Genomic DNA, 23,963 nt, shown 5'->3' on the forward strand with positions numbered 1-23,963 from the left:
GCCCAGAGCATCCTAAAGCAGGGGTAGTCAACCTGTGGTCCTCCAGATGTTCATGGACTACAATTCCCATGAGCCCCTGCCAGCAAACGCTGGCAGGGGCTCATGGGAATTGTAGTCCATGAACATCTGGAGGACCACAGGTTGACTACCCCTGTCCTAAAGCATCCAAGAAAAGTATGTATCCAACCTTTGCTTGAAGACTGCCAGTGAGGGGGAGCTCACCTCTCCTCTAAGCTCTTTAAGGAAAGGACGGTCATCCCCTATGTATCATTTTTATTTATTTTATTATATGTTGTTTGTCTTCCTCACCAAAAGTCAAGATCTGAGTCACTGTCTTCAATAGCCATCTGACTTGGAGTGCGAATAGGAAATTCACAAATATGCCCTTTGCCGTTCGGATTGATGCAGTTCCTGCAGTCAGCCTGGCTCAGAAGGGAGAAGCCCCTTTTGAGAAGAGGCTATAAAAATATGCATTAAAGAACTCTAGCTCTGACTCACACAGATTTCCTGGTGCAAAGGGCAGATTTGGGGAAGCTTGTTCACTTTAACAAATGCTGGTGTTAGAAGGGAAATGCCCCCCTTTTTTGCAGCAAACCTTTCCTGGTGAGTGAATTGTGGGGCAATCCTACCCAGCGTTTACTCTGTATTAGCTCAGCCATATGTGAAATGCCAATCATTTCTCACAGAGGAGTCCCCCTCCTTCATTTAGGGAAAGAGGGTGGAAATCTCCCTCGACTGGAAATTGCAACTCTGCGTTGCCCGTTTTTGTTAACCACAGGAGTTTGGTGTGGTGATTAAGAGCAGCAACTCCTAATCTAGAGAGTCAGGCTTGATTCCCTGCTCCTCCACATGCAAGCTGCTGGGTAACCTTGGGCTAGTCACAGTCGGGTTAGAGCTGTTCTCTCAGAACTCTCTCAGACCCTCCTACCTCACAGGGTGTGAGGACAGGAAAGGGAAGGCGATTGGAAGCCGCTTTGAGACTCCTTCTGGTAGTGAAAAATGAGGTATAAAACCACAAGCTACCTTCTACTGAATCCCACCCTTGGTCCTCCATGGTAGGTATTGTCTGCTTTGACTGGGAGTGACTCTCCAGGGATTCCATTGACCAATAAGAAAGTACAGTGCAATACAATATTTATTTTAAGAGATCCTGTACTGTTGGCGTAGAACACGGACCTAATAAATCATGGTAACAAAAGGTCAATTTTCAAATTCTTTTGACTCTTCAACTTCACAGTGATGGAGCTGAGAGAGCTTAAATTTTCCATCAGTTGTGTTTACATCTTCTTCAGACGCCGATTTCTTTAGGGCTGGATTACTGAGCTCATATCTATGCCAAAGATGAGGGTTTAATTATGTCTCACCAACTCAGGAACATTGTAAGGCAAAAAGCTCCCAAGTGTTAGCCTGAAGCCAGTGGCAATGTGTCATTTATGTCAGAAGAAAATTACAGTGGAGAGACGGGTTGAAGAATGAACTTCAGGCAAAGGTTGGAGACACACTTTTCTTGGATGCTTTAGGATGCTCTGGGCTGATCCTGCGTTGAGCAGGGGGTTGGACTAGATGGCCTGTCTGGCCCCTTCCAACTCTATGATTCTGTGATTCTATGATTCTATGAATGAAAAATTCCAGCGATGGACCTCTAGTTACTACAATTTATTATGCTGATGTTCTAGAACAGTACAGGAACCTTTTTTGCTTATATCTCCAGGGATTCAAGAATTTTAATTTAAAATAATTCAACCGTTATTGGGACAGGTTGACCCGTCCCCTCACAAAGTGGCCAATAAGAAGAAGAAGACTTAGTTCTTATATGCCACTTTTCTCTATCCGAAGGAGTCTCAAAGCGGCTTACATTCGCCTTCCCTTCCTCTCCCCTCAACAGGCACCCTGTGAGGTGGTTGAGGCTGAGAGAACCCTGAGATTCCTTCTAGGTCTGAACAGCTTCATCAGTGCTGTGGGGAGCCCAAGGTCACCCAGCTGGCCGCATGTGGGGGAGCAGGGAATCAAACCCGGCTCGCCAGATTAGAAGTCTGCACACCAAGCTGGCTCTGGAAGGGGTGGGAAGGGGAGGGGTCCCGGCCATTTAAACTTTTGGGAGGGTGTGGCAGGGAGGTGAGGCCAGTTGATAACACTTCCTGGTACCTTGAAGCCTGCAAAAAAACATTTCAGCGGTACCTCCATAGTCAAAAGATTGAAAAAAGCCGCTTTAAAGGCAGATGTCGGGGATGGAACCTGGAAACTTCTCAATGCCAAGGAGGGGATCGACCAACGGAGAACACAAACCCTTCCTAATATTACCTTGCCTAAACCTCAAAGCACTAACCCCCTCCATCTCTGTGAGACCAGGAGGAGATGTGGCATCAGTGGAAGAGCCTCTGCTTGGCGTGCAGCAGGTCCCAGGTTCAATCCCCGGCATCTCCAGTGAAAAGGACCAGGTAGAAGTGATGTAAGACCCTGGAGAGTGGCTGCCATTCTGACTAGACAGCTTTGGTGGACTGAAGGTCTCATTCATATTGGCTGCAGAGGAGAGGACACGCAGTAATGGGTTTAAACTTCAAGTACAACAATATAGGCTAGATATCAGGAAAAATGTTTCACAGTCAGAGTAGTTCAGCAGTGGAATAGGCTGCCTAAGGAGGTGGTGAGCTACCCCTCACTGGCAGTCTTCAAGCAAAGGTTGGATGCACACTTTTCTTGGATGCTTTAGGATGCTTAGGGCTGATCCTGCGTTGAGCAGGGGGTTGGACTAGATGGCCTCTATGGCCCCTTCCAACTCTATGATTCTATGATTCTATGATTCTATGATATAAGGCAGCTTCATGTATTTCTGGGTCTCTTCCACACTTCTAAAACAGCAGGTCACATGCCACTGGGGATAACAGCAGCATAAAAACACATGCCACTGGGGATGCCAACCCCTGGGTGGGACCTGGGGACCCCCTGGAGTCATAGCTCATCTCCAGATGACCGAAATCAGTTCCCTCGGAGAAAATGGCAACTTTTGAGGGTAGAGTCCACAGCATTATACTCCGCTGAGTTCCCTTCCGAACACAAATCTCATCCACCCCCAAAGTCTCCAGGTGTTTTCCAGTTCAAATCTGGTAACCCTATGTACCGCATGAATGCCTTTTTTCAGGCCCCACTTCACCCTTCTCCTAGAATTATATTTATTTACTAATTATCGTTGTACAACTACTAATTTCATATTTGGATTTTCATTGCTTTCTATAACTAGCTTAACTTTTTATTTATCTGGTGTTTTACCGTGTCCCAGCTGTGGGCAATTATAGATAGTATATTTAGTATCTCCTTCACCCTGATTCAGATGCGTCTGGAACGCCATTAGCTAGGAGTATTATGACCTGCGGTGAATATAACCTTGTAAGTCTCTGTTTTGTTTTTGTTTTTACTAAAAATTTAAAATGACATTAACAATATAGGCTGCTGCACTTTAATAATATATAAGATTCTTCTTATTATAATTGAAATGTCTTATTTTTGTTCCAGATGCTCTGTCCAAGAGACAAGTATTTGTTTATATGAAGTTTGTCTGAAACACCAATAGTATGTATTCATGACATTTCTGTGTGTATTATATTTATTTACTAATTATCGTTGTACAACTACTAATTTCATATTTGTATTTCTTAAGATTTGTCCCTTGACAAAGCCAAGCAGACGAAACGTGTTGGGACTTATATGAAGTAAGAATTAAAAAAAAATCTGAAACTGAAGAGAGAGGACTCTATTTGGATTTATTGTTGCCATCTTGGTGTCCCAGTGCATCTGTACTGTTTCATATTTGTTTCTTCACTGGAACTTACCCCTCCCAGATCATTCATTTTTGCTTTTGTAAACCTGGTGACTTCAGTGAAATCAGAAGGGGCGACTCCATTTAGGAGCGAACTTTAGCATGATGCTCCGTTGACGCTGCGAAAGTTTATTATAGATTCCAACGTGGTTTGCTAATGCCTGGAAATGAATCATAAATGGAAACAGCTCACTAAGTACAGCCAATAAAAAAAAATAGAGAGAGACTTTTGCAAAAGAGCCGACGCGTGTGTGCCAAGAGCTAGTGGGAAGGGATATCGTGGGTCATCTAGTCCAACCCCCTGCACTATGCAGGACACTCACTCTGCCAACAAACTCAGGGTAACTTACATAGCTCCCCCCTCCCCTGCAAGGTTAGGCCTTAGTCCCATTAGCTGAAAGTTTCTAAGTGGATTTCATGGCGGAGTAGTGTTTCGAAGACTGGACAAACATCTACTACATTAAGTGGATACCTAATGGAGATCCATCACATAGCCCAGGGGTAGTCAACCTGTGGTCCTCCAGATGTACATGGACTACAATTCCCATGAGCCCCTGCCAGTGTTTGCTGGCAGGGGCTCATGGGAATTGTAGTCCATGGACATCTGGAGGAACACAGGTTGACTACCCCTGACATAACTCACCGCACCCATCCTCCTCAAAGACCTCTAGAAGTTCCTCCCCTTTGTACATCAACCCTGCCCGGTAGGCTGAGTTCAGATTCTACCTGGCCCCAGAGTTGGAATGGAGATCAAAGTCTGTTCTTTTTCCAGTTCTAATCTGTCTAATCTGTCTAATCTGTCCATTAATAATTCCATCTAACAAGCTCTTGACACACACCCGTAGGCTCTTTTGCAAAAGTATATATATATATTTATATATATATTTATATATATTTTATTGGCTGTACTTAGTGAGCTGTTTCCATTTATGATTCATTTCCGGGCATTAGCAAACCGCGTTGGAATCTATAATAATCTATAATAAACTTTCGCAGTGTCAACGGAGCATCATGCTAAAGTTCTTCCTAAATGGAGTCACCCGAGCTCTTATTGCTCGAGTGCTTTTCCCAATATAAATCAAAGAGCAAGGGCATAAAATAATATATAGGACACAAGAGCTGGCACAATTAGAAAAACTATTGTGTTTTAAAGTGATATTGTAGTTGGAAAGATGAAGTTCAGAGCCTTCAATAAAACTGTTGCAAAAAGAGCACGGACCACATTTAAAGTGTCCCTTTGGCAAAACTGTATAATGGTCTGTTCTGACTAACAAGTCTTTAATATTCTTTGTCTGTTTAAAGGCAACTCTAGGGGGGGTTTCAATGCCAGTCAAGTCACTAACCACATTCCAATATTTAGAAATAATAACCACATTCCACATTCCAATATTTAGAAATAATATTTTTGATAGTGTAGGCTAAAGGTGAGGGCAATTCCGCACAAAGGGCAATGTGGCTAAATCTGAGCGCTATTGAAAAGCGCTGCAGGCAAAAGCAGCAGGTCGCGGTAACGCACACATCCGTTTCTAGCAAATAAAAGCTCTCCCACTAGCGCTGTTGTCGTAACGCACAGGTTTCCGGTCTCGCGGAAATCGCAACAGAGGAGGCAATATTTTTCCACACTTCCTTCTGCCCCTTAACAGCCAAATAACTGTTGTGTTCGTGTTTCTCTTTAATAACTCTTTTTAAAAAACCCGAAAACACCTGTAGCAACGCACATTCGTTCCTTCAATGTATCAGAAAGACCTTTCCCGCAGGCGTAGGAACTGGCGCTTAATCGTTTACAGGCTCCTCAAGTAACCCCCCCCCCCAATGGGTGAGATTTGTGGCCGAAATTATGGGCAGTGTCGAACAAGGAGCTGTATTGTGCTTGGGAACTTTGAAGACACTTGCAGTAGGGAGCTTTGTTTAACTTTTAATCACGTCTGGGGAGGGACTTTAGCCGGAGAAGCCTCTGAGAAGCCTCGCTCATTCGTTGCTTTCCCCATCTAAGGAAAAAAAATGGCGATTGCTTCAGCGGCGAGGGTGGGGGAGGGTCATTCTTTCTACCGTTACATTGAGAATGCACATGTCTTTCGCTGATGTGTTGCAGCTTCTGCTCAGAAGTGTAGCGGTTTTCTCAGGGGGAATCCATTTTTCCCGATTTCCCGAAAAGCGCTACAACAAAGGGATTTTTGCAGGCGTGTTGCAGATTGTGTGCAACGTCATGCGGAACATTGAATTAGTAGCGTTTACCAAAGGTAAGACTTCTGCTACATTTAAGTCGTGCGGAATGGCCCTGAGCATTCCAGAGCCCAGGTGAGTCTATTCTCATTCTTAAGTGATTTGTCTTTAAATAGGGAATCCCTAGGAGTAGAAAGAGCTCTATGAAAAGATCTATGAATAACCTTATCTGGATAGCCACGATCCTTAAGGTGTTGGCAGCTGACAAGAATTCTGTTTTTGAGGAGCTATTCCTTCTACATCTTAAAAATTGTCCAAATGGAAGGTTCTTCTTAATGTGTTGGGGATGATAAGACTGGTAAGAAAGTAAAGAGCTGCAATTTGTAGGCTTTCTAAACAGAGACACCTGTAATCTGTGATCTGCAAACATCTGGAGGACAATTTGGTGATCCAGGGAAGTCAGCATGGATTTGTCTCCAACAGGTCCTGCCAGACCAATCTGGTTTCCTTTTTTTGACCAAGTGACAGGTTTGCTGGATCGTGGAAATTCGGTTGATGTCGTTTACTTGGATTTTAGTAAAGCTTTTGATAAGGTTCCCCATGATGTTCTGATGGATAAGTTGAAGGACTGCAATCTGGATTTTCAGATAGTTAGGTGGATAGGGAATTGGTTAGAGAACCGCACTCAAAGAGTTGTTGTCAATGGTGTTTCATCAGACTGGAGAGAGGTGAGTAGCGGGGTACCTCAGTGCTCAGTGCTCGGCCCAGTACTTTTTAACATATTTATTAATGATCTAGATGAGGGGGTAGAGGGACTGCTCATCAAGTTTGCAGATGACACCAAATTGGGAGGACTGGCAAATACTCCGGAAGATAGAGACAGAGTTCAACGAGATCTGAACACAACAGAAAAATGGGCAAATGAGAACAAGATGCAATTTAATAAAGATAAATGTAAAGTTCTGCATCTGGGTCAGAAAAATGAAAAGCATGCCTACTGGATGGGGGATACGCTTCTAGGTAGCACTGTGTGTGAACGAGACCTTGGAGTACTTGTGGATTGTAAACTAAACATGAGCAGGCAGTGTGATGCAGCGGTAAAAAAGGCAAATGCCATTTTGGGCTGTATCAACAGGGGCATCACAAGATGTCATAGTCCCATTGTATACGGCACTGGTCAGGCCACACCTGGAGTACTGCTGTGAGCCAGCCAAATAGTAAATATAGAACCGCCGGCACGAATCCAACAGGCAGCAGAAGCCAGTCCCCACCCACTCTAATGGGACTCTTTCAAGGATTTCACAAAGTCATCGTCTTCTATCTGAGAACAAGAGCAAAGGTCTAGAAAATCAAATGCCTTATCAGAGCCAGCTCAGTGGTTAAGAGCAGCGGCTTCTAATCTGACGAGCCAGGTTTGTTCCTCGCTCCTCTGCGTGCAGCCAGCTGGGTGACCTTGGGCTTGTCACAGTCCTGATAGTTCTGTTCTCAGAGTTCTCTCAGCCCCACCTATCTCACAAGGTGTCTGTCGTGGAAAGGCAAGCTGCTTTGGGACTTCTTCAAATAGTGAAAGGTGGAGTATAAAAACCAACTCTTCTTTCAGTGATGGACCATATATAGACTTTAATTCCAATAAACTGTTTCTCAGCCCATAATAGATCCATAGAGGACATCTAGTCCAACCCAGGGCTCAGTGCAGAATCAGCCTAAAGCATTCCTGAGAAGTGGTCATCCAGCCGCTGCTTGAAGACTGCTTAGAGGGGGAGCTCACAACCTCCCAAGGCAGCTCATTCCACTGCTGAACTACTCTGTAAAAAAACCCTCCCTTTCATATTCAACTGGTACCTTCTTGCAACTGAAAGCCATTCCTGAGTCCTCTGCTCCCAAAAGGAACAGCGCCCTGCACTTTCAAATCCTTGAAGAGAACCATGTCTCCTGCCCCAACTCTCTCGTCTCCAAACTGAACATTCCCCAATCTTTCAGCTTTTCCTTGAAGGATTTGGTCCCTAGGCCCTGGATCACCCTTGTGGCTCTCTTCGCCACCCGCTCCGTTCTGTCTGCATCCTTTTTGAATTGAAGCTTCCAGAACTTCACACAGAACCTAAGACGAGCCATGTTGGATCAGGCCAACGGCCCCTCCAGTCTAATACTTGGTGTCACACAGGGGCCCAAACCCAGGGGCCATCAGGAGGACTAGCAGTGGGGTCAGAAGTCCACAAGCTCCCCTCCCACCGTTGCCCCCTAAGCACCATGAACATGGATCATCCCTGCCCCAGACAGAGCGTTTAGTCTAGCCCTTGGGGCTAATAGCCACTCCGTTTCATATAAGAACATAAGAGAAGCCACGTTGGATCGGGCCAAGGGCCCTTCCAGTCCCACTATCTGTGTCGCACAGTGGCAAAAACTCAGGGGCCACCAGGAGGTCCACCAGGGATGCCAGAACTCCAGAAGCCCTCCCACTGTCGATTCCCCAAGTACCAAGAAGACAGAGCATCCCTGCCCCACTCTTTCCCCTGGGCCTTGGGTCCTTCCTGTCACCTGCTATCTGATTTTTTGGGCCAGAGGTATCAGGAATCAAACCTGGCTGCTTCTCCATACTTATTCCCTCCCTCCACAACCGCGATTTCATGTCACCACCCATTGTCCCTCCCAGGTCCCTATTAAGGTCTGGGGGAGAAATCACACGCCACATTTGGAGCTTTAATTAAATGGTAAGGACAGAGATGCGAAGGTGTGGAATCTCTCTTTATTTTGTACACAACAGACATACTGGTTCTTGTACTTTGACCATCCCACCCAATGTATAAAAAACGGTTCAGGAGAGGGTCGGGAAAGGTATTGTTCACACCTGTGGAATTGTAGGCCATTGCAATGCCGTTGTACATGAGGTCCTTTTCGGATCCTTTTGGACTTTGCCAGTTTTTACCGCACGGTTCGTCATGTGCAGTTATACTGCCCTAATCCCACTTTTATGCTGCTGTGTTTATCTGCTTGGTGTCTTCGCAGGAAAGACCGACTGTAACTGAAGTAAATATCTAAAAATAAAAATGAGTCAGTCGCCCATGCCCTAATGCCCTTTGGCTTGCTTTTGCTTAACTCGCTCGGTAAAGCAAAATAAAAACCAGCTTGCTTTGGCTTAAACAGCTCGATAAAATACCTTAAGTGCACAAACCAGAAGCCAAAATTAAGTATTTACACTGTAACATCTCTCCACTCCAATAGACAATGACCATCCCCTTGAGATGTCTGAAGAGATATTTTTCAAAACTGTCCACTCAGATATCTTGCTATACAGGCCTTGGGGCTAATGGCCACTCATGGACTTCCATTCCATATAAGAAAATAAGAGAAGCCATGTTGGATCAGGCCAATGGCCCCTCGGACACTTGAGATCACGCAGTGGCCAAAACCAGGGTCCACCAGGAGGTCCACCAACAGGGCCCCAGACGCCCTCTCACTGTGGCCCCCCAAGCAACAAGAATGCAGGGAAGTCCTGCCCTAGACATAAGAACATGAGAAGCCACGTTGGGTCAATCCAGTGGCCTCTCCAGTCCAACACTCTGGGTCACACAGGGGCCCAAACCCAGGGGCCATCAGGAGGACCAGCAGTGGGGTCAGAAGTCCAGATGTCCCCCTCCCACCGCTGCCCCCTAAGCACCATGAACATGGAGCATCCCTGCCCCAGACAGAGAGTTTGGTCTAGCCCTTGGGGCTAATAGCCACTCCGTTCCATATAAGAGAAGCCATGTTGGATCAGGCCAATGGCCCCTCCAGTCCAACACTCTGTGACCCACAGGGGCCCAAACCCAGGGGCCACCAGGATATACGGCTATCTGAGAGATACTCCCTAGATCCAGCGGAAACGGGCGTGTAAATATAATACATTTAAAGGAGGGAGTTGTTTCTGAGGTTTTAACATAGCAAAGTCCCTTGGTTGATCTACACAATTGGGATTTCACCTATGATCAGGAAAGGGACATAACATTCTGTTCCACTAGCCTTCCATTTAATTGGAATTTCAGCATGCTTTTTTGGGGGGGGAGGGGAGAATAGCAAGCTGATAACGCTCATGGCTCTTGGAAAAGCCTACTGTTATGTCAATTAAGGTGTATCGAGTCTTAAAAGATCTGTATCAGTCATTTTCACCCCAATATGTGGCTCTTTGTACTCGTTGTGTCTAGCACATTTCCTTCCACCCTCCTTCCCTTGCGCTCAGTGGGCATAGAGGTGCCTCCCTTCTTCCCCTGCATTGTCACAACAACCCCGTGAGGTAGGTTAAACCGAGAGATAGAAACTGGCCAACAATCAGCTTGCCACCGCTGAACAGGGATCCAGGTACCCTAGACCTGCTGGGGCCCTCTACCCATCACAGCCTAGACTCAAAACTAGAATCATGAGCAAACAGCAAAAATAAATTGTGCTCAAAAAACGGACCCATCCACGCAGGTCACAAAATACAGCTTTTTGGGGAAACCAAATTTGAATCGCTTGGGGGGGTGGGGAGGGGGCTGGGTTTGTTTATTTATGGATCAGGAATACAGACTGCTTTCCCCTTCACAACCACCGCCGAAGAAGCTCAGAAATGGGAAAGGTTAAGAGAGAGAGAGAGAGAAAAAAATCGAAAGGGTTACTAAACTTAAACCGTAAGCATTCTGGCGGTGAAGTCTGGCTACAGAGGTTTAAAGCAAAAAAAAAAAAAAAAATTCAGTTTCTTGACTACAAAAGAAGTTTAATAGGCTTCTGCAGATGTGCGTCTTCCCCGCTTCTGACTAGACCTGATCTGCTTTCTGACTTTCAAAGAGAAACGCTTCTTCAAAGAGAAATGATTCTGGATTCTCAACAGGTAGTTTTTGATCACTGAAATTTCTTGGGAAATGTTCGGGACATGGGTGAGGTAGGAGAAGATCTCGGCCTGGAGCTTCAGCTGGTTGCCTGCGCTCTCCTTCGGCAGGGTCTCCTTCTCCAGCATGTCCTTCAGCATCCGTAGCTTGGGATATTTGAACTGGTAAACAGCCATGTTGATTAATGCCTCTTCACAATCCAGGGGCACTGGAAAAGACCAGACAAAAATAAGTCCCAGGCTGGCTCATGGCATGGAGAATCTTGGGGAAAGTCCTAAAGGGTTTCTAAGGATCCCCTGGAATTACAGCTTATCTCCAGGCGACAGAGATCAGTTCCCCTGGAGAAAACGGCTGCTTTGGAGGGGGGACCCCACAGTACCCTCCCTGCCCCAAATCCCAACCATTCTCAGCTCTAGCCCCAAAGTCTCCAGGTCTTTCCCAACCCAGAGCTGGCAACCCTCGTTGAAAGTGGAGGACTTGGTGAAGTCTCTTTGCCTCGGCCTGCCCTCCAGAGCGGGCTATCAGCAAGGTCAATTCCCCTGGACAGTGGACTCCGTAGCATAATACTCCACTGAGGTCCCTGTCCCCGCGAAATCCCAAGCCCCAAATCTCCCAACAAAGAGCTGGCAACCCTAATCTGTTCTCCAGTTCCAGCCAACCTTGGTGAGCATCACATCATGGTGGGAAGTGTCCTGTCACAGGGGTAGTCAACCTGTGGTCCTCCAGATGCCCGTGGACTACAATTCCCATGATCCACTGCCAGCACGCTGGCAGTGGATCATGGGAATTGTAGTCCACGGGCATCTGGAGGACCACAGGTTGACTATCCCTGGCCTATCAGAAGAGTCACGCTCGAAGCTTGCAAGATGTGACAAGATCTTGGACAGCCCAGGACAGGGCATTCCATCCTCCTCGGGACCCTCATGAATGGACAAGGGCCAGGGGGTTGAGGGAATGCCCCCTCCACTCACCCACTTCCGCCACCCGAATCCCGGGCTTCTCTTGCCCACCTGATGCCCCCTTGAGCCACTCATCGGTCCCATTGGTTAGGTTGAGCTTGCAGGTCGTGCAGAGGGTGTCGTGGAACCGGTTCCCAGGGACATTGAGCATCAGGCCATGCTCCGAACAGTTGGTGTGTGGCTGGCAGACCCCCGTGCTGGAGTTGGAGAAGGTCCCAGAAGGGCACTCGGCACAGCGGGTGTCCTCGTGAGGAGTGCCTGGAAGGGAGAAGCGTGGGAGAACAGAATCAGCATGAAAGAAGCCACGGTCAGTAGCTCGGGTTGCCAACATCCAGGCAGGAGAGGCAGAAAGGAACCGGTCAGATTTCAGGAGAGCAAATAACCAAAGAAGCTGACAAACGGGCTTCATGCGAAGCCTACTTTAATTCCAAAAACAAAGTAGGCCAGAATGTGGACCAGTTATGAAGCACCTTCAAATGTATTTTTGTCCAGTGGCAAAACTTTAAGTGGAACGTAATAAATATCAGTTTTTAAAAAAGCCTTTTCACAAAACAGGTAAGTTACAGGTACTTAATTGCAGGTACTTACTCAAAAAGAGTAATTAACAAAGCAATTTCTCAGTTTTCATGCAGGCCCAATATTAGTAACAGTCCATGCTAAATAAAGGTAATCAGTTAAAAGGAGGAAGAACCAGAACCTTGAGTCCAAGGAGGAAGGCTAGAAATGTAATAAATAATAATTTAAAATAATAATAATGTCACTTGGGCCAGGGGTAGTCAACCTGTGGTCCTCCAGATGTTCATGGACTACAATTCCCATGAGCCCCCTGCCAGCAAACGCTGGCAGGGGGCTCATGGGAATTGTAGTCCATGAACATCTGGAGGACCACAGGTTGACTACCCCTGACTTGGACAACGTAGAGGTTAAAACCCAGTTCTGAAAATTGATGCTGGGGTTGAACTCTAGGCTGCCTTGGTAGATTTTAACCCTGACATTCTCCTGTGCCCCAGAAGGGCACCTGTATCGATATGCCCCCTGTGATTTAAATTTACCCAAAATAATTCAAGAGAGCTGCTATAGCCTTGCAGTTATGCAACGGAGCTATGCTCCCAGAGGTCCCCATAAAATTTCACCTTGGCAAGAGTTCTCAATTTTCCACTCACTGAATAATAAACTTTCATTCCACTTTCACTGCAGCTGGCATCTGGATTTTTTGGCAGAACCCGCTTGCAAATATTTGCCAAAGTGCAATGAAAAGTTATTCAGAGTGTGCTGGCTTACGTCTGGTAGATGTCCAGCACATCTCCCTATAGATTTTATCATTCATTCATTCATTCATTCATTCATTCATTCATTCATTCATTCATTCATTCATTCATTCATTCGTGGATTTATATACCATCCCTCTCACACATACCGTCTCAGGGCAGTTTACAGAACTGCAGGTTTTTATATCCATGTAATATCGAATTGACCAGCAGGGAGAGCAAAATGTATACAGAACAGGAAAGAAACCCCTGAAGCCACAGGAATTTACAAACCAGGAAATACTAGAATGTTGAAAAGCCCCGTGAAAGAAGAAGAGCTGGTTCTTATATGCCACTTTTCTTTACCAGAATCTCAAAGCGGCTTCCATTCGCCTTCCCTTTCCTCTCCCCACAACAGACACCCTGTGAGGGAGGGGAGGCTGAGAGAGCCCTGAGATTATTGAAGAAGGAGAAGAGCTGGTTCTTATAGGCCACTTTTCTCTACCTGAAGGAGTCTCAAAGCGGCTTACATTCGCCTTCCCTTTCCTCTCCCCACAACAGACACCCTGTGAGGGAGGCGAGGCTGAGAGAGCTCTGACGGAATTACTCTGTGAGAACAGCTATAATAGGACTGTAGCTAGCCCAGGGCAACCCAGCTGGCTGCATGTGGAAGAGTGGGGAATCAAACCCAGCTTTCCAGATTAGAAGCCGCTGTTCTTAACCACTACACCAGTGGTTCTCAACCTGGGGGTCAGGATCCATTTGGGGGTCAAACGACCCTTTCACAGGGTTTGCGGCAGGGCAAGCAGCTTGGCCGTGAGGGCGCCATCCACACAACAGCCTTGCAGGGTAGATCAAGATAGAGCATTCGTCTGTCTGGAGCAGTGGAAAAGCGAGATTGGCATGGGGGGACAAGAGGCAGAGCTGAGCTGAGAAACCCCGGGAAAAACCCAATTTCTATACAATCCTGAACCATGGATCTTCACGCCATTGGTCAGTTTTGGTTTAATTTCTGGGAAAGAACCCTTGCATAATTTTATGGCTGGGGGTCACCACAACAGGAGGAACTGCATTAAAGGGTCGCGGCATTAGGAAGGTGGAGAGCCACTGCACTATAGTGAGCTGGCTCTTCTACCCTATTACCACCCTAGACAAACTAGGTCTCTCTCATCCCCCATCGGCAATTTGGAGATTATAAAACAAGCCTACTTTGCAGGGAACAATAACCAACGATCCAATTTGAACTTTGAAAAAGCACTGTATAAATGCAAAGGGCTTCTTTTATCAGCCAACAGCTCCCACCGCAGGCTTCTGAAATTCTTCAGACCTGGGGAAAGAAGTTCACCTCTCATACATACCAGGTCGAGAGACTCTGCTCCCCAGAGGGCAAGTGGAATGCGGAAGGCAAAAGTCCGAGGAGTGGTCAAGGTAGTATCCCGCCTTGCACTGGCATACCCGGTCATGTGTGGCGTTGCACGGCTGAGCTTCCTCTTCCAGGCCGCTGCAGATGCTGTTGCAATACAGACACTTACTGAGGTAGTTCCAGTAGTGGGTATAGTAGAGACTGGGACATGCCTGGCACTGGGTCGGCCTATCCTTGGTGCAGTACTGGGCCACAAATGTACCCGGTGGGCATTGCTGGCAGACGAGCCTCTCCTTGGTCAAGGGATCCTGCCATTTGTAAGTGGGATGAGAGCTGGAAAGCAGAATGTTCCAGGGCAACAGAAGGCTGAAAAACACCCACTAGAGAGAAAGGAAGGGAGGAAGAAGTTAGTCCTGGATCCAAGCCACGGTTTCAGTTTTATCTTTTCAGTCCCTTGGATTTTTTGGAGACTTTTCTCTCTGTGTTTTCCAGCCCTACCCAGGCGTTCCCTGTTCGGAGTATCGTCAAGCAGAGATTAGAAAGAGAGACTGAGGAATTCCAAGTGAGAATTCAATTTAAGAGGAGGCATCCTCCTGGACTGAATCAAGATCCAGGTTTCCTGTCTCATGACCAATGCTGATTTCTCCATGCCTACTACCCCTCTGCAGATCACACCTAATCCAATCAACCTGCCATTGTCATTCACCTGCTATTTCCCTTCGGCATCTGAAATTACTCCGCTCTCCAGAATACAAAGACAGTTGAACTTGCATTCTAGCTGTATCTGAAGAAGTGAGTGGTGACTCATTTATTTATTTATTATATTTATATACCGCCCTCCCTGGGGGCTCAGGGCGGTTACATAAGAACAAACAACAATACATAAAACAATCATTAAAGCGCCTCCCCTGCTACAAATATTGATAGCTTTTAAGGTGCTCCTGAACGCTTGCTGTGTTTTGCTGAATCGTGACTGATAGTGAAACTCAAGTCAAGGCATCCTCCTGGACTGAATCAAGACCCAGGTTTCCTGTCTCATGACGAATGCTGATTTCTCCTACAACTCCTCTGTATATCACACATCTAATCCAATCATGCTTGCTATTGTCATCGGCCTGCACTGTCATTCAGCATTTGAAATCACTCCATTCTCCAAGATACGACAGATAGACCCGCATTCTAGCTGTATCTGAAGAAGTGAGCAGTGACTCAAGAAAGCTCATTTTCTGCCACAGATTTTGTCAGCTTTTAAGGGGCTCCTGGACTCCTGGTCTCTTTTCACCTGTTCAGAGCAGGTCATGAAGGTAACAGCCATTTATCTCCCCAACATCTGGACTTCGGAGGTATACTACCTCTGAACATGGAGGTTCTTTTTAGCTATCAGGGCTTGTGGCTGCCGATAGGCCTACTGTCCATCATGATGTTGAAGTCCAGTTTTATGGGACACAGTGAAATATTTCTAGCCATTCTCTCCACATTCCTGGAACTGATTTATATGAATATTTACAAGCCAACTGAACTGACAGGAAGAAGTCTATGATTTTACCGTGGGTGGTTTCCAGAAGGATTTCTGCACAAGGGAAAAGTATACCATGCTAGGAGCGTGGAGGTTCTTATGGGACGCCTAAGAATTAAGAGGCCTTCAGCCACGTGGATTCTGCCAAGGGGAACTTTTCCTTTGTGAATTGTGCAGCCTGGTGTCCAACAAAGGTGCGATTCTGCAGCAGGAAAGCGAAGGAGAGAAAAACAGAGCTGGTGATTGCCTAGACTCCTGTCCAAAATGCCAGAAGCAACAGACAAGGCACAGACAGTTAGGAAATTTTCTACAGTTCATTCTCTACAATGTTCACAAGCCAACCAAACAACAGTAAACCAGCTTTCACCTGGAGGTTGGCAACCCTAACCAGCTGATAAGCCTGCCATCAATCGGTTCTCCACTTTGTGATGCAGAGTACCAACGGCATGGTGTAGATGAACTCAGTAAGGCACCCTGCAGGGTTCTTATACAGACCCCCATTTCATAGAATTATAGAGCGGGAAGGGACCTCTTGGGTCATCTAGTCCAACCCCCTGCACGAGGCAGGACACTCACAACCCTCTCGCTCACCCACTGTCACCTGCCACCCCCTTGAGCCTTCACAGAATCAGCCTCTCCGTCAGATGGCTCTCCAGCCTCTGTTTAAAAACCTCCAAAGATGGAAAACCCACCACCTCCCGAGGAAGCCTGTTCCACTGAGGAACCGCTCAGACTGTCAGGAACGTTGTTTAGACGGAATTTCCTTTGCATTAATTTCATCCCACTGGTTCTGGTCCGTCCCGCCAGGGCAAGAGAGAACAACTCTGCTCCATCCTCCACATGGCAGCCTTTTAAATACTTGCAGATGGCGATCAGATCCCCTCTCAGTCGTCTCCTCTCCAGGCTAAACAGACCAAGCTCCCCCAACCTTTCCTCCTACGTCTTGGTCTCCAAACCTCTCACCATCTTTGTTGTCCTCCTCTGGACACGCTCCAGTTTGTCTCCATCCCTCCTCAACTGGGGTGCCCAAAACTGAACACAGGACTCCAAGTGAGGCCGAACCAGAGCAGAGTAAGGCGGTACCATCACCTCCCGTGATCTGGACACGATACTCCGTTTGATATAGCCCAAAATCCCATTTGCTTTTTTAGCCACCGAGTCACACTGCTGACTCATGCTCAATGTATGGTCTACAAAGACTCCTAGATCCTTTTCACACTTACTGTTGTCTCCCATTATGACATTTAAGTGCGTTGCTAGGGCTGGGCTGAAGCCGCAGAGCCATGTGTGAGTCCAGGGGAACCTTTAAGACTAATCAAGTTATTTTGGAGGTATAAGCTTTCACCAGTGCTTCCTGGCCATTACCCTCTCCCACTCTCTCTCTAACTACAGGCAAGGGTTGTTTCACTGGATCTGGACTCTTTTCACTGGATCTGACGAACTGTGCGTGCACACGAAAGCTCACACCGTGAATCAAAGGTGCCACTGGGCTCAAAGAGCCAGCTTGGTGTAGTGGTTAAGAGCGATGGCTTCCAATTTAGAGAGCCAGGTTTGATTCCCCACTCCTCCTCCCCATGCAGCCAGCTGGGTGACCTTGGGTCAGTCACAGTTCTCTCAGAGCTCTCTCAGCCCCACCTCCCACACAGGGAGTCTGTTGTTGGCGGAAGAAGGGAAGGTGCTTTGAGAATCCTCTGGGCAATGAAAAGCAGGGTATAAAAACCAACTCTTGTTCTTTTTGTTACAACGTTTGCTCTTCTGCCTGATAGGCAGAATGGGACCTGCAGCTGCCAGAAGAGACCTGCCTATTTGGTCAGGCAGTGGGTGACCAACAACTTCTGATCATCAGCTCTGATTTGTATGGGTTTTGTTAGATCTTGGAAGCTAAGACCCTGGAGCAGGGGTAGTCAAACTGCGGCCCTCCAGATGTCCATGGACTACAATTCCCAGGAGGCCCCTGCCAGCATTCGCTGGCAGGGGGCTCCTGGGAATTGTAGTCCATGGACATCTGGAGGGCCGCAGTTTGACTACCCCTGCCCTGGAGAGTTGCTGCCAGTTTGGGTAGACAATTTGCTGCGGGACCAAATATCTGCTTCAGTATCAGGCAGCTCCCTGTGTGTTCATGACAGTGTACAACTTTATCTAGCTTCACATCAGCTTCAAAAGCATTTGCAAGAGGGAGGAAATGAAATCTGCTATTTCCAAACAAGGATCCCTACAGAACAGAAGAGGAAGCAGAGCTCACAATCTCACAATCCCAAGGCAATGGAAATTTGAGAAGTGATTACACAGAGCAGGTGATACCAAGTTCTGGGAAAGGAGGTTTCTAAAAACACTCCTTAGAGATAAGGAGAAGGAAGCCCTCTTTTGAGGAATTTCGTCATTTGGTATCAAACCAGGAAACGACTGGGTTAAAAAAGATTGCTTTTTTTTTTTTTTTTTTTTTTTGCAGCCACGTTTCCTGGTAAAAGGAACGCAAATTGCAAAGGCGACCTGATTCCAATGGTGACCTGAGAACGAAATTTTACTGACAAAAATAGAAGCACATCGTACATGACATATTCACGTAGGTGCATTTAACTCACTGGGGTCCGACTGACTTCCAAAAGTTATCTGAGGAAGTATGCCTGCACATGAAAGCTGATACCTTGAAGAACAACCTTGTTGTTCTTAAGGGTGACCCTGGACTCAAAACTTCAGGCTGCTGTTGGCTACTAACCTGAATCTAACTTCGAAAAGGTTAACTTGCTACAGTTCCATGCTCAGGGAAGATCGAGGAAGACAGGTCCTGTATCAAATGAAACAGAAGGAAAGCAAGGGCTGTTGGGGCAGGGGGGGGGCATCTGTCAAGTGCCCCCCAGTTAGAGAATTCTCTTAACCCTTTGTTTCCCAGATCCTCTTTCAGAGTTACAATAGCCAACTTTGATAATATTAAGCAAATAGGAAAATCTCAGATGATTAGAGATCCATGGAAAAGAATCATAGAATCATAGAATCATAGAAGAGTTGGACGGGGCCATACAGGCCATCTAGTCCAACCCCCTGCTCAACGCAGGATTAGCCCAAAGCATCCTAAAGACTCGCAACAGCTTGAAATCCACATACACACGCACACCCTGGCCAACAGAGCAAGATGGCTGAGCTACTCTGAAAACTTTAGCTGTCTAATGTAATAGCACATGTGCCCTACAGCAATAGCCCTTGAGATTTGGGGGGAGAGGAGCATGAATGAGGTATGGGGCATGGACATTCTTAAAAAGAGTGGGGTTATAGTCTGTTTTCTTGTTGTATGATTCTTCCCCCCCCTTTTGTTTTTTCTTTTCTGTACCCCCACTTTCCCCTAAAATAAAACAACAAAAAGAAAGAGATTATCACCCCACAGACTGACACACAATCCCGTCAAAAGGGAGATCGGTCCCCTCAGCGTGGTGTCGTGGTTAAGAGCAGCAGCTTCTAATATGGTGAGCTGGGTTTGATTCCCCGCTCCTCCTCCACGGGGAGCCAGCTGGGTGACTTTGGGCTCGTCACAGTCCTGATACTGCTGTTCTCACAGAGCAGTAATATCAGGGCTTTCTCAGCCCCGCCTCCCTCACAGGGTGCAGAAGAAGGGAAGGAGATTCCTTTGGGTGGAGAAAAGAGCCGTATAAAAGCCAACTCTTCCTCTTCTGCAACCTCATCGCAAGACACAAGAAAGAGCTGTTGAAGCACTGATTCATGCTGGCGCATTAGAGCATGCTGGTCTCGTGCCTGACGCATGACTCAGAACGCCCATCACAAATGCCTGCGTAAAGCGTAGTAAATGCCAGTGAAGGGTGTTCCCACATTGGCAGCAGCCCAAAGTTCACGTGACGCGCTGGGGGTGCTCTCCCCAGCCCTGGCAGGACATCCTTGTTTCCATCCTCAAACTACTTTGGGTTCCACAGGGTAACAGATGAGGATCAGCTTGGTGCAGTGGTTAGGAGTGTGGACTTCTAATCTGGGGAGCCGGGTTTGAGTCCCCACTCCTCCACATGCAGCCAGCTGGGTGACCCTGGGCTAGTCACAGCACTGATAAAGCTGTTCTGACCGAGCAGTGATATCAGGGCTCTCTCAGCCTCACCCACCCCACAGGGTGTCTGTTGTAGGGAGAGGAAAGGGAAGGCGACTGGAAGCCACTTTGAGACTCCTTTGGGTAGAGAAAAGCGGCATTTAAGAACCAACTCTTCTTCTTTTTTCCCCAGTAATCTTAGGGCTCTCTCAGCCTTACCCACTTCACAGGGTGTCTGTTGTGGGGAGAGAGAAGGGAAGGCGAATGGAAGCTGCTTTGAGACTCTTTTGGGTAGGGAATAATGGCATATAAGAACCAACTCTTCTTCTTCATCATCTTTCTCCTACTGGAGCACAAGGAGTCAGGGAGGGTTATCTCTCCAGGGGGAAATAGCAGAAAGGGGCCACAGAGACCCATCTGTGCTTTTTGTTCATTGAAACACACAAAGCGGATGAAAAAAGATACCTGCAGCTATGCACCAGTCTGGATCAGGCTGAGAAGATACAAGACTTTTCTCTTCCGAAGGGAGATTTTAAGCGGCTTACAATTGCCTTCCTTGGTATCATGGTGAAGAGTGCCAGATTCTACTCTGGTGGGCTGGGTTTGATTCCCCGCTCCCCCACATGCAGCCAGCTGGGTGACCTTGGGCTCGCCACAACCCTGATAGTCCTGTTCTGACCAAGCAGTTCTGACAGAGCTCTCTCAGCCTCACCTACCTCACAAGGGTGTCTGTTGTGGGGAGAGGGAAGGGAAGGTGAATGTAAGCCACTTTGAGACTCCTTCGGGTAGAGAAAAGCGGCATATAAGAACCAACTCTTCTTCTTCTTCAGTAATCTCAGGGCTCTCTCAGCCTCCCCTCCCTCACAGGGTGTCTGTTGTGGGGAGAGGAAGGGAAGGCAAATGGAAGCCGCTTGGAGACTCCTTCGGGTAGAGAAAAGTGGCATCTAAGAACCAACTCTTCTTCTTCTTCAGTAATCTCAGGGCTCTCTCAGCCTCCCCTCCCTCACAGGGTGTCTGTTGTGGGGAGAGGAAGCGTAGGTGTTTGTAAGCTGCTTTGAGCTGCTTGAGCTGTAGGCTGCTTCAGACAATGGAAAGCAGGGTATAAAACCAACTCTTCTTTTCCCCGCAACAGGCACCTTGTGTGGCAGGTGGGGCTGAGAAACCTTGGAGAGAACTGAATTAGAATCAAACAGAGATGGAAAAGACCACCAGGGGCCGTCCAGTCCACACACCCCACCTTCTCGGGGACTTAAAAACCACCCACTCCTGACAGGTGCGCCTCCAATCTCCTCCCAGCAAAAAAAAACCCCACCAGCCTCTGAGGCAGCAGATTCCACCTACAAACAACCTTTGCTGTCAGAAAATGCTTTCTCATATTTCAGTGGAACCCCCTTTCCTATAATTAGAACCCATCGCTCCTAGTTTCTGTCTCTCGAGCTGCAGTAAACAAGCTGGCCCCCTCTTCAACCGGTCTACCTTTTACGTAAACACAATTGTGATTGGCCCAAGGTCATCCAGCAGGTTTCATGCAGAGGAGCGGGGAATCAAACCTGGTTCCCCAAGGTTAGAGGCTGCTGGTTGTAACCAAGACACCACGCTGGTCCAGCAGGATATGACTGCAGACGGGCTTTGGCTCCAGGCTTGGTTCAACCTCTGGCATCTCTAGTTACATGGACCAGGGCTCATTGCACACGTGCCAGATAATGCCCTTCCCAGTCACTTTGGCAGGTGGATTTTCCTGTGCGACCAACGGGAGAAGGTGTACAGATCAGGAAAATCTCCTTCTAAAGTGCATTGGAAGCGCATGATCCAAAGAGTGCAATCAGGGCATGATCCAAAGAGCGCAACATGTACATGTTGGATAATGCACTTTAGAAGGAGTCTGTTACCCAACATGTCATGCTACCCAACATGAGCCATCTTGCAAATATAAATAAGAATAATAAATACAATACAGGCATATGTGAAATCTAGGAGATCTAGGAGATTTCACATTTGCCTGTATTTTATTTATTATTCATATTTATATTTGCAAGATGGCTCATGTTGGGTAACAGACAAAAACTCCACAATAAATGTCGTTAAAACAGTAAAAACGGTTACCCTAACCCCCACCCCACGCCTTCCAGTTTTTTATTGCCTTGATATTTTTTTCAAGAATTGCTTTCATGCAATATAGAACAGGTTTATTCTCTACATGTAAATGCAGAATTGCTTCTCATTTCCACATAGCATCCGCTCGTACGCACAATAAGGAACATGTATTTGTATACCAAACCAGTGTTCTTATTTTAGTGCCTTAGAAATGGCTAATTGTCTAAAATGTTCCATTTAAATAACTGATTCATTCACATGGGTCTCTTGGGGCAGAGGTGGTGGGTGGGGAGGGGGGGGCAGAAGGTGCTTGGCCCTTGTGCCTGACCAGGGAAATGCAAATCTGGGGTCAGAAGGCGGATTTCCTCCAGGCCAGACTGCCCGGGATTCTGGTGCTTTTTGGGGTTCTGGGCATGGAATTGGGGGTCCCTGCGGGTGGGCAGGTGGTTGTGAATTTCCTGCATTCTGCTGGGGGTCGGATTAGACGACCCTGGAGTTCCCACCCATCTCTAGGATGCTATGATTCTACCTTGGAGTACCTTCTGTATATTCATAGAATCCTAGAGTTGGAAGGGATCTCCTGGGTCATCTAGTCCAACCCCATGCAGAATGCAGGACGCTCACAACCGAATCACTCATCCCCTGTCACCTGCCACCCCCTTGAGCCTTCACAGAATCAGCCTCTCCGTCAGGTGGTTCTCCAGCCTCTGTTTGAAAATCTCCAAAGATGGAGAACCCACCACCTCCCGAGGAAGCCTGTAGCCATTCCTACGTGCAACAAACCCACGCGGCTTCATCCAGACCTACACCCACGCGCCATTCCGACCTGGGACAAACCTGCAAGGCGCCTTCCCGACGCGCGTCCACCCGCAACGCTCCGGATGGACAGACAGACGCGCCCCCAACCCGCAACGCTCCATTCCGACGTGCGCCCAACCCGCAACGCCAGACGAACCTGGCAGCTTCCCCCCCCCACCCGCGCTGCCAAAGTTCGCAAGGCACACACGCGACACTTCGGCAAACCCCCCCCCCACTCGCGAGACACGCGTCTGCCGGACACGCGTCCGCCTCCTCACGTGACGCCGCCGCCCCCGCGCTCACCTCTCTCGCCGGGCTCTCCCGCCGCTGCTCCTGCCCGGCCGGGCAGACTGTTTTATCCGCAGGCGCCGCCCCCGCCGGGGAAACCCCAAATCCGGGGGGGCGGGGCCGAGCCTGGCAGCTTCTTCAAACCCTAGCCGGATCCCGACCCTTCGGATCCCGGCCCTGGCCTGCGCCGCCCCCCCCCCGGTCACCCCCCCCCCGGTCACCCCCCCCCCCCCCCCCGTGCTTGGGTATTTCATGCGGAGAAGAGCCCTTTCCCGGCCAGGACGCAGCGCTCCCTTCCCCAGATGCAAATCAGAGCGGAGAGAACCCCGAGTCTTCCCCTCCCGGCCAGGAGATGGGAAGGGAGCTGCGAAGCAGCGAATCAGGGGGAAGAGATCCCAGGCAAAAGTGAGCCGGCTGCATTACAACCAGGGAGAAAAGCCCAGCGGCAGAGAGTGAGGTCATTTCAGGACAGTCGATCTGCCCTAAAAGAGGGAGAGCTTTCAAATGGCAATGGAGATCCCTTTGTCTTTATAGCCCAGTCTGAAAGTGGGAGGGGAGCTGCGAAGCCAGGGGGCAAAGGTACAGGGCAAAAGGGGAGAAATGCCCAGAGGCAGAAAGTTAGCAGCTGCAGTGAGGTCATCTCAGGCCCGCTAGCCCCATCAGTCTGCAGTAGAAGAGCGAGGTTCGAATCCAGGAACACCTCAGAGATCAACCGATTTGATTTTCGGGGTAGGAACTTGGGAGAGGGGAAGCTCAATCCCAAGCGGGGCAGGGTGCTGGAAAGAAGGGAGTCCGGGGGCAGAGGCACACGGTGCCTGACCATAAGTATTCCGTACTCGCTGGAATGACCACGTTGTCT

General features: G+C 47.9%; 1 protein-coding gene across 3 annotated transcripts; it reads right to left on the minus strand.

Annotated features, from left to right (window-relative positions):
- Positions 1-8,701: 8,701 nt before the first annotated feature.
- On the minus strand, positions 8,702-23,258 carry TNFRSF6B (TNF receptor superfamily member 6b). 3 transcript variants are annotated; one of them, XM_077335958.1, is made up of 5 exons: positions 23,120-23,258; positions 15,931-16,102; positions 14,380-14,764; positions 11,826-12,032; positions 8,702-11,023 (listed from the first exon to the last, which is right to left on the minus strand). In XM_077335958.1, exons 2-5 carry the CDS (start codon positions 15,976-15,978, stop codon positions 10,704-10,706), a joined length of 960 nt encoding a protein of 319 aa, XP_077192073.1. In that variant the 5' UTR covers positions 15,979-16,102; positions 23,120-23,258; the 3' UTR covers positions 8,702-10,703. The 3 variants fall into 3 exon arrangements, with proteins under 3 accessions (XP_077192073.1, XP_077192074.1, XP_077192075.1); XM_077335959.1 differs by lacking the exon at positions 23,120-23,258 and adding an exon at positions 18,617-18,672; XM_077335960.1 differs by lacking the exon at positions 23,120-23,258 and adding an exon at positions 16,864-16,884.
- Between the last annotated feature and the right edge of the window lie 705 nt (positions 23,259-23,963).

The sequence above is a fragment of the Paroedura picta genome, chromosome 4 (genome assembly GCF_049243985.1).
Source record: "Paroedura picta isolate Pp20150507F chromosome 4, Ppicta_v3.0, whole genome shotgun sequence".
NCBI lineage: Eukaryota > Metazoa > Chordata > Lepidosauria > Squamata > Gekkonidae > Paroedura > Paroedura picta.

What these genes read in the sequence shown, in the direction of transcription:
- TNFRSF6B (XM_077335958.1), bottom strand. Translation starts at nt 15,978, where the DNA reads ATGGTATACTTTTCCCTTGTGCAGAAATCCTTCTGGAAACCACCCACG. An exon ending in CCTTCTGGAAACCACCCACG is followed by an intron (nt 14,765 to 15,930) that starts GTAAAATCATAG and finishes CTTTCTCTCTAG; the next exon opens with TGGGTGTTTTTCAGCCTTCT. An exon ending in GTGGCTCAAGGGGGCATCAG is followed by an intron (nt 11,024 to 11,825) that starts GTGGGCAAGAGA and finishes GGTCTTTTCCAG; the next exon opens with TGCCCCTGGATTGTGAAGAG.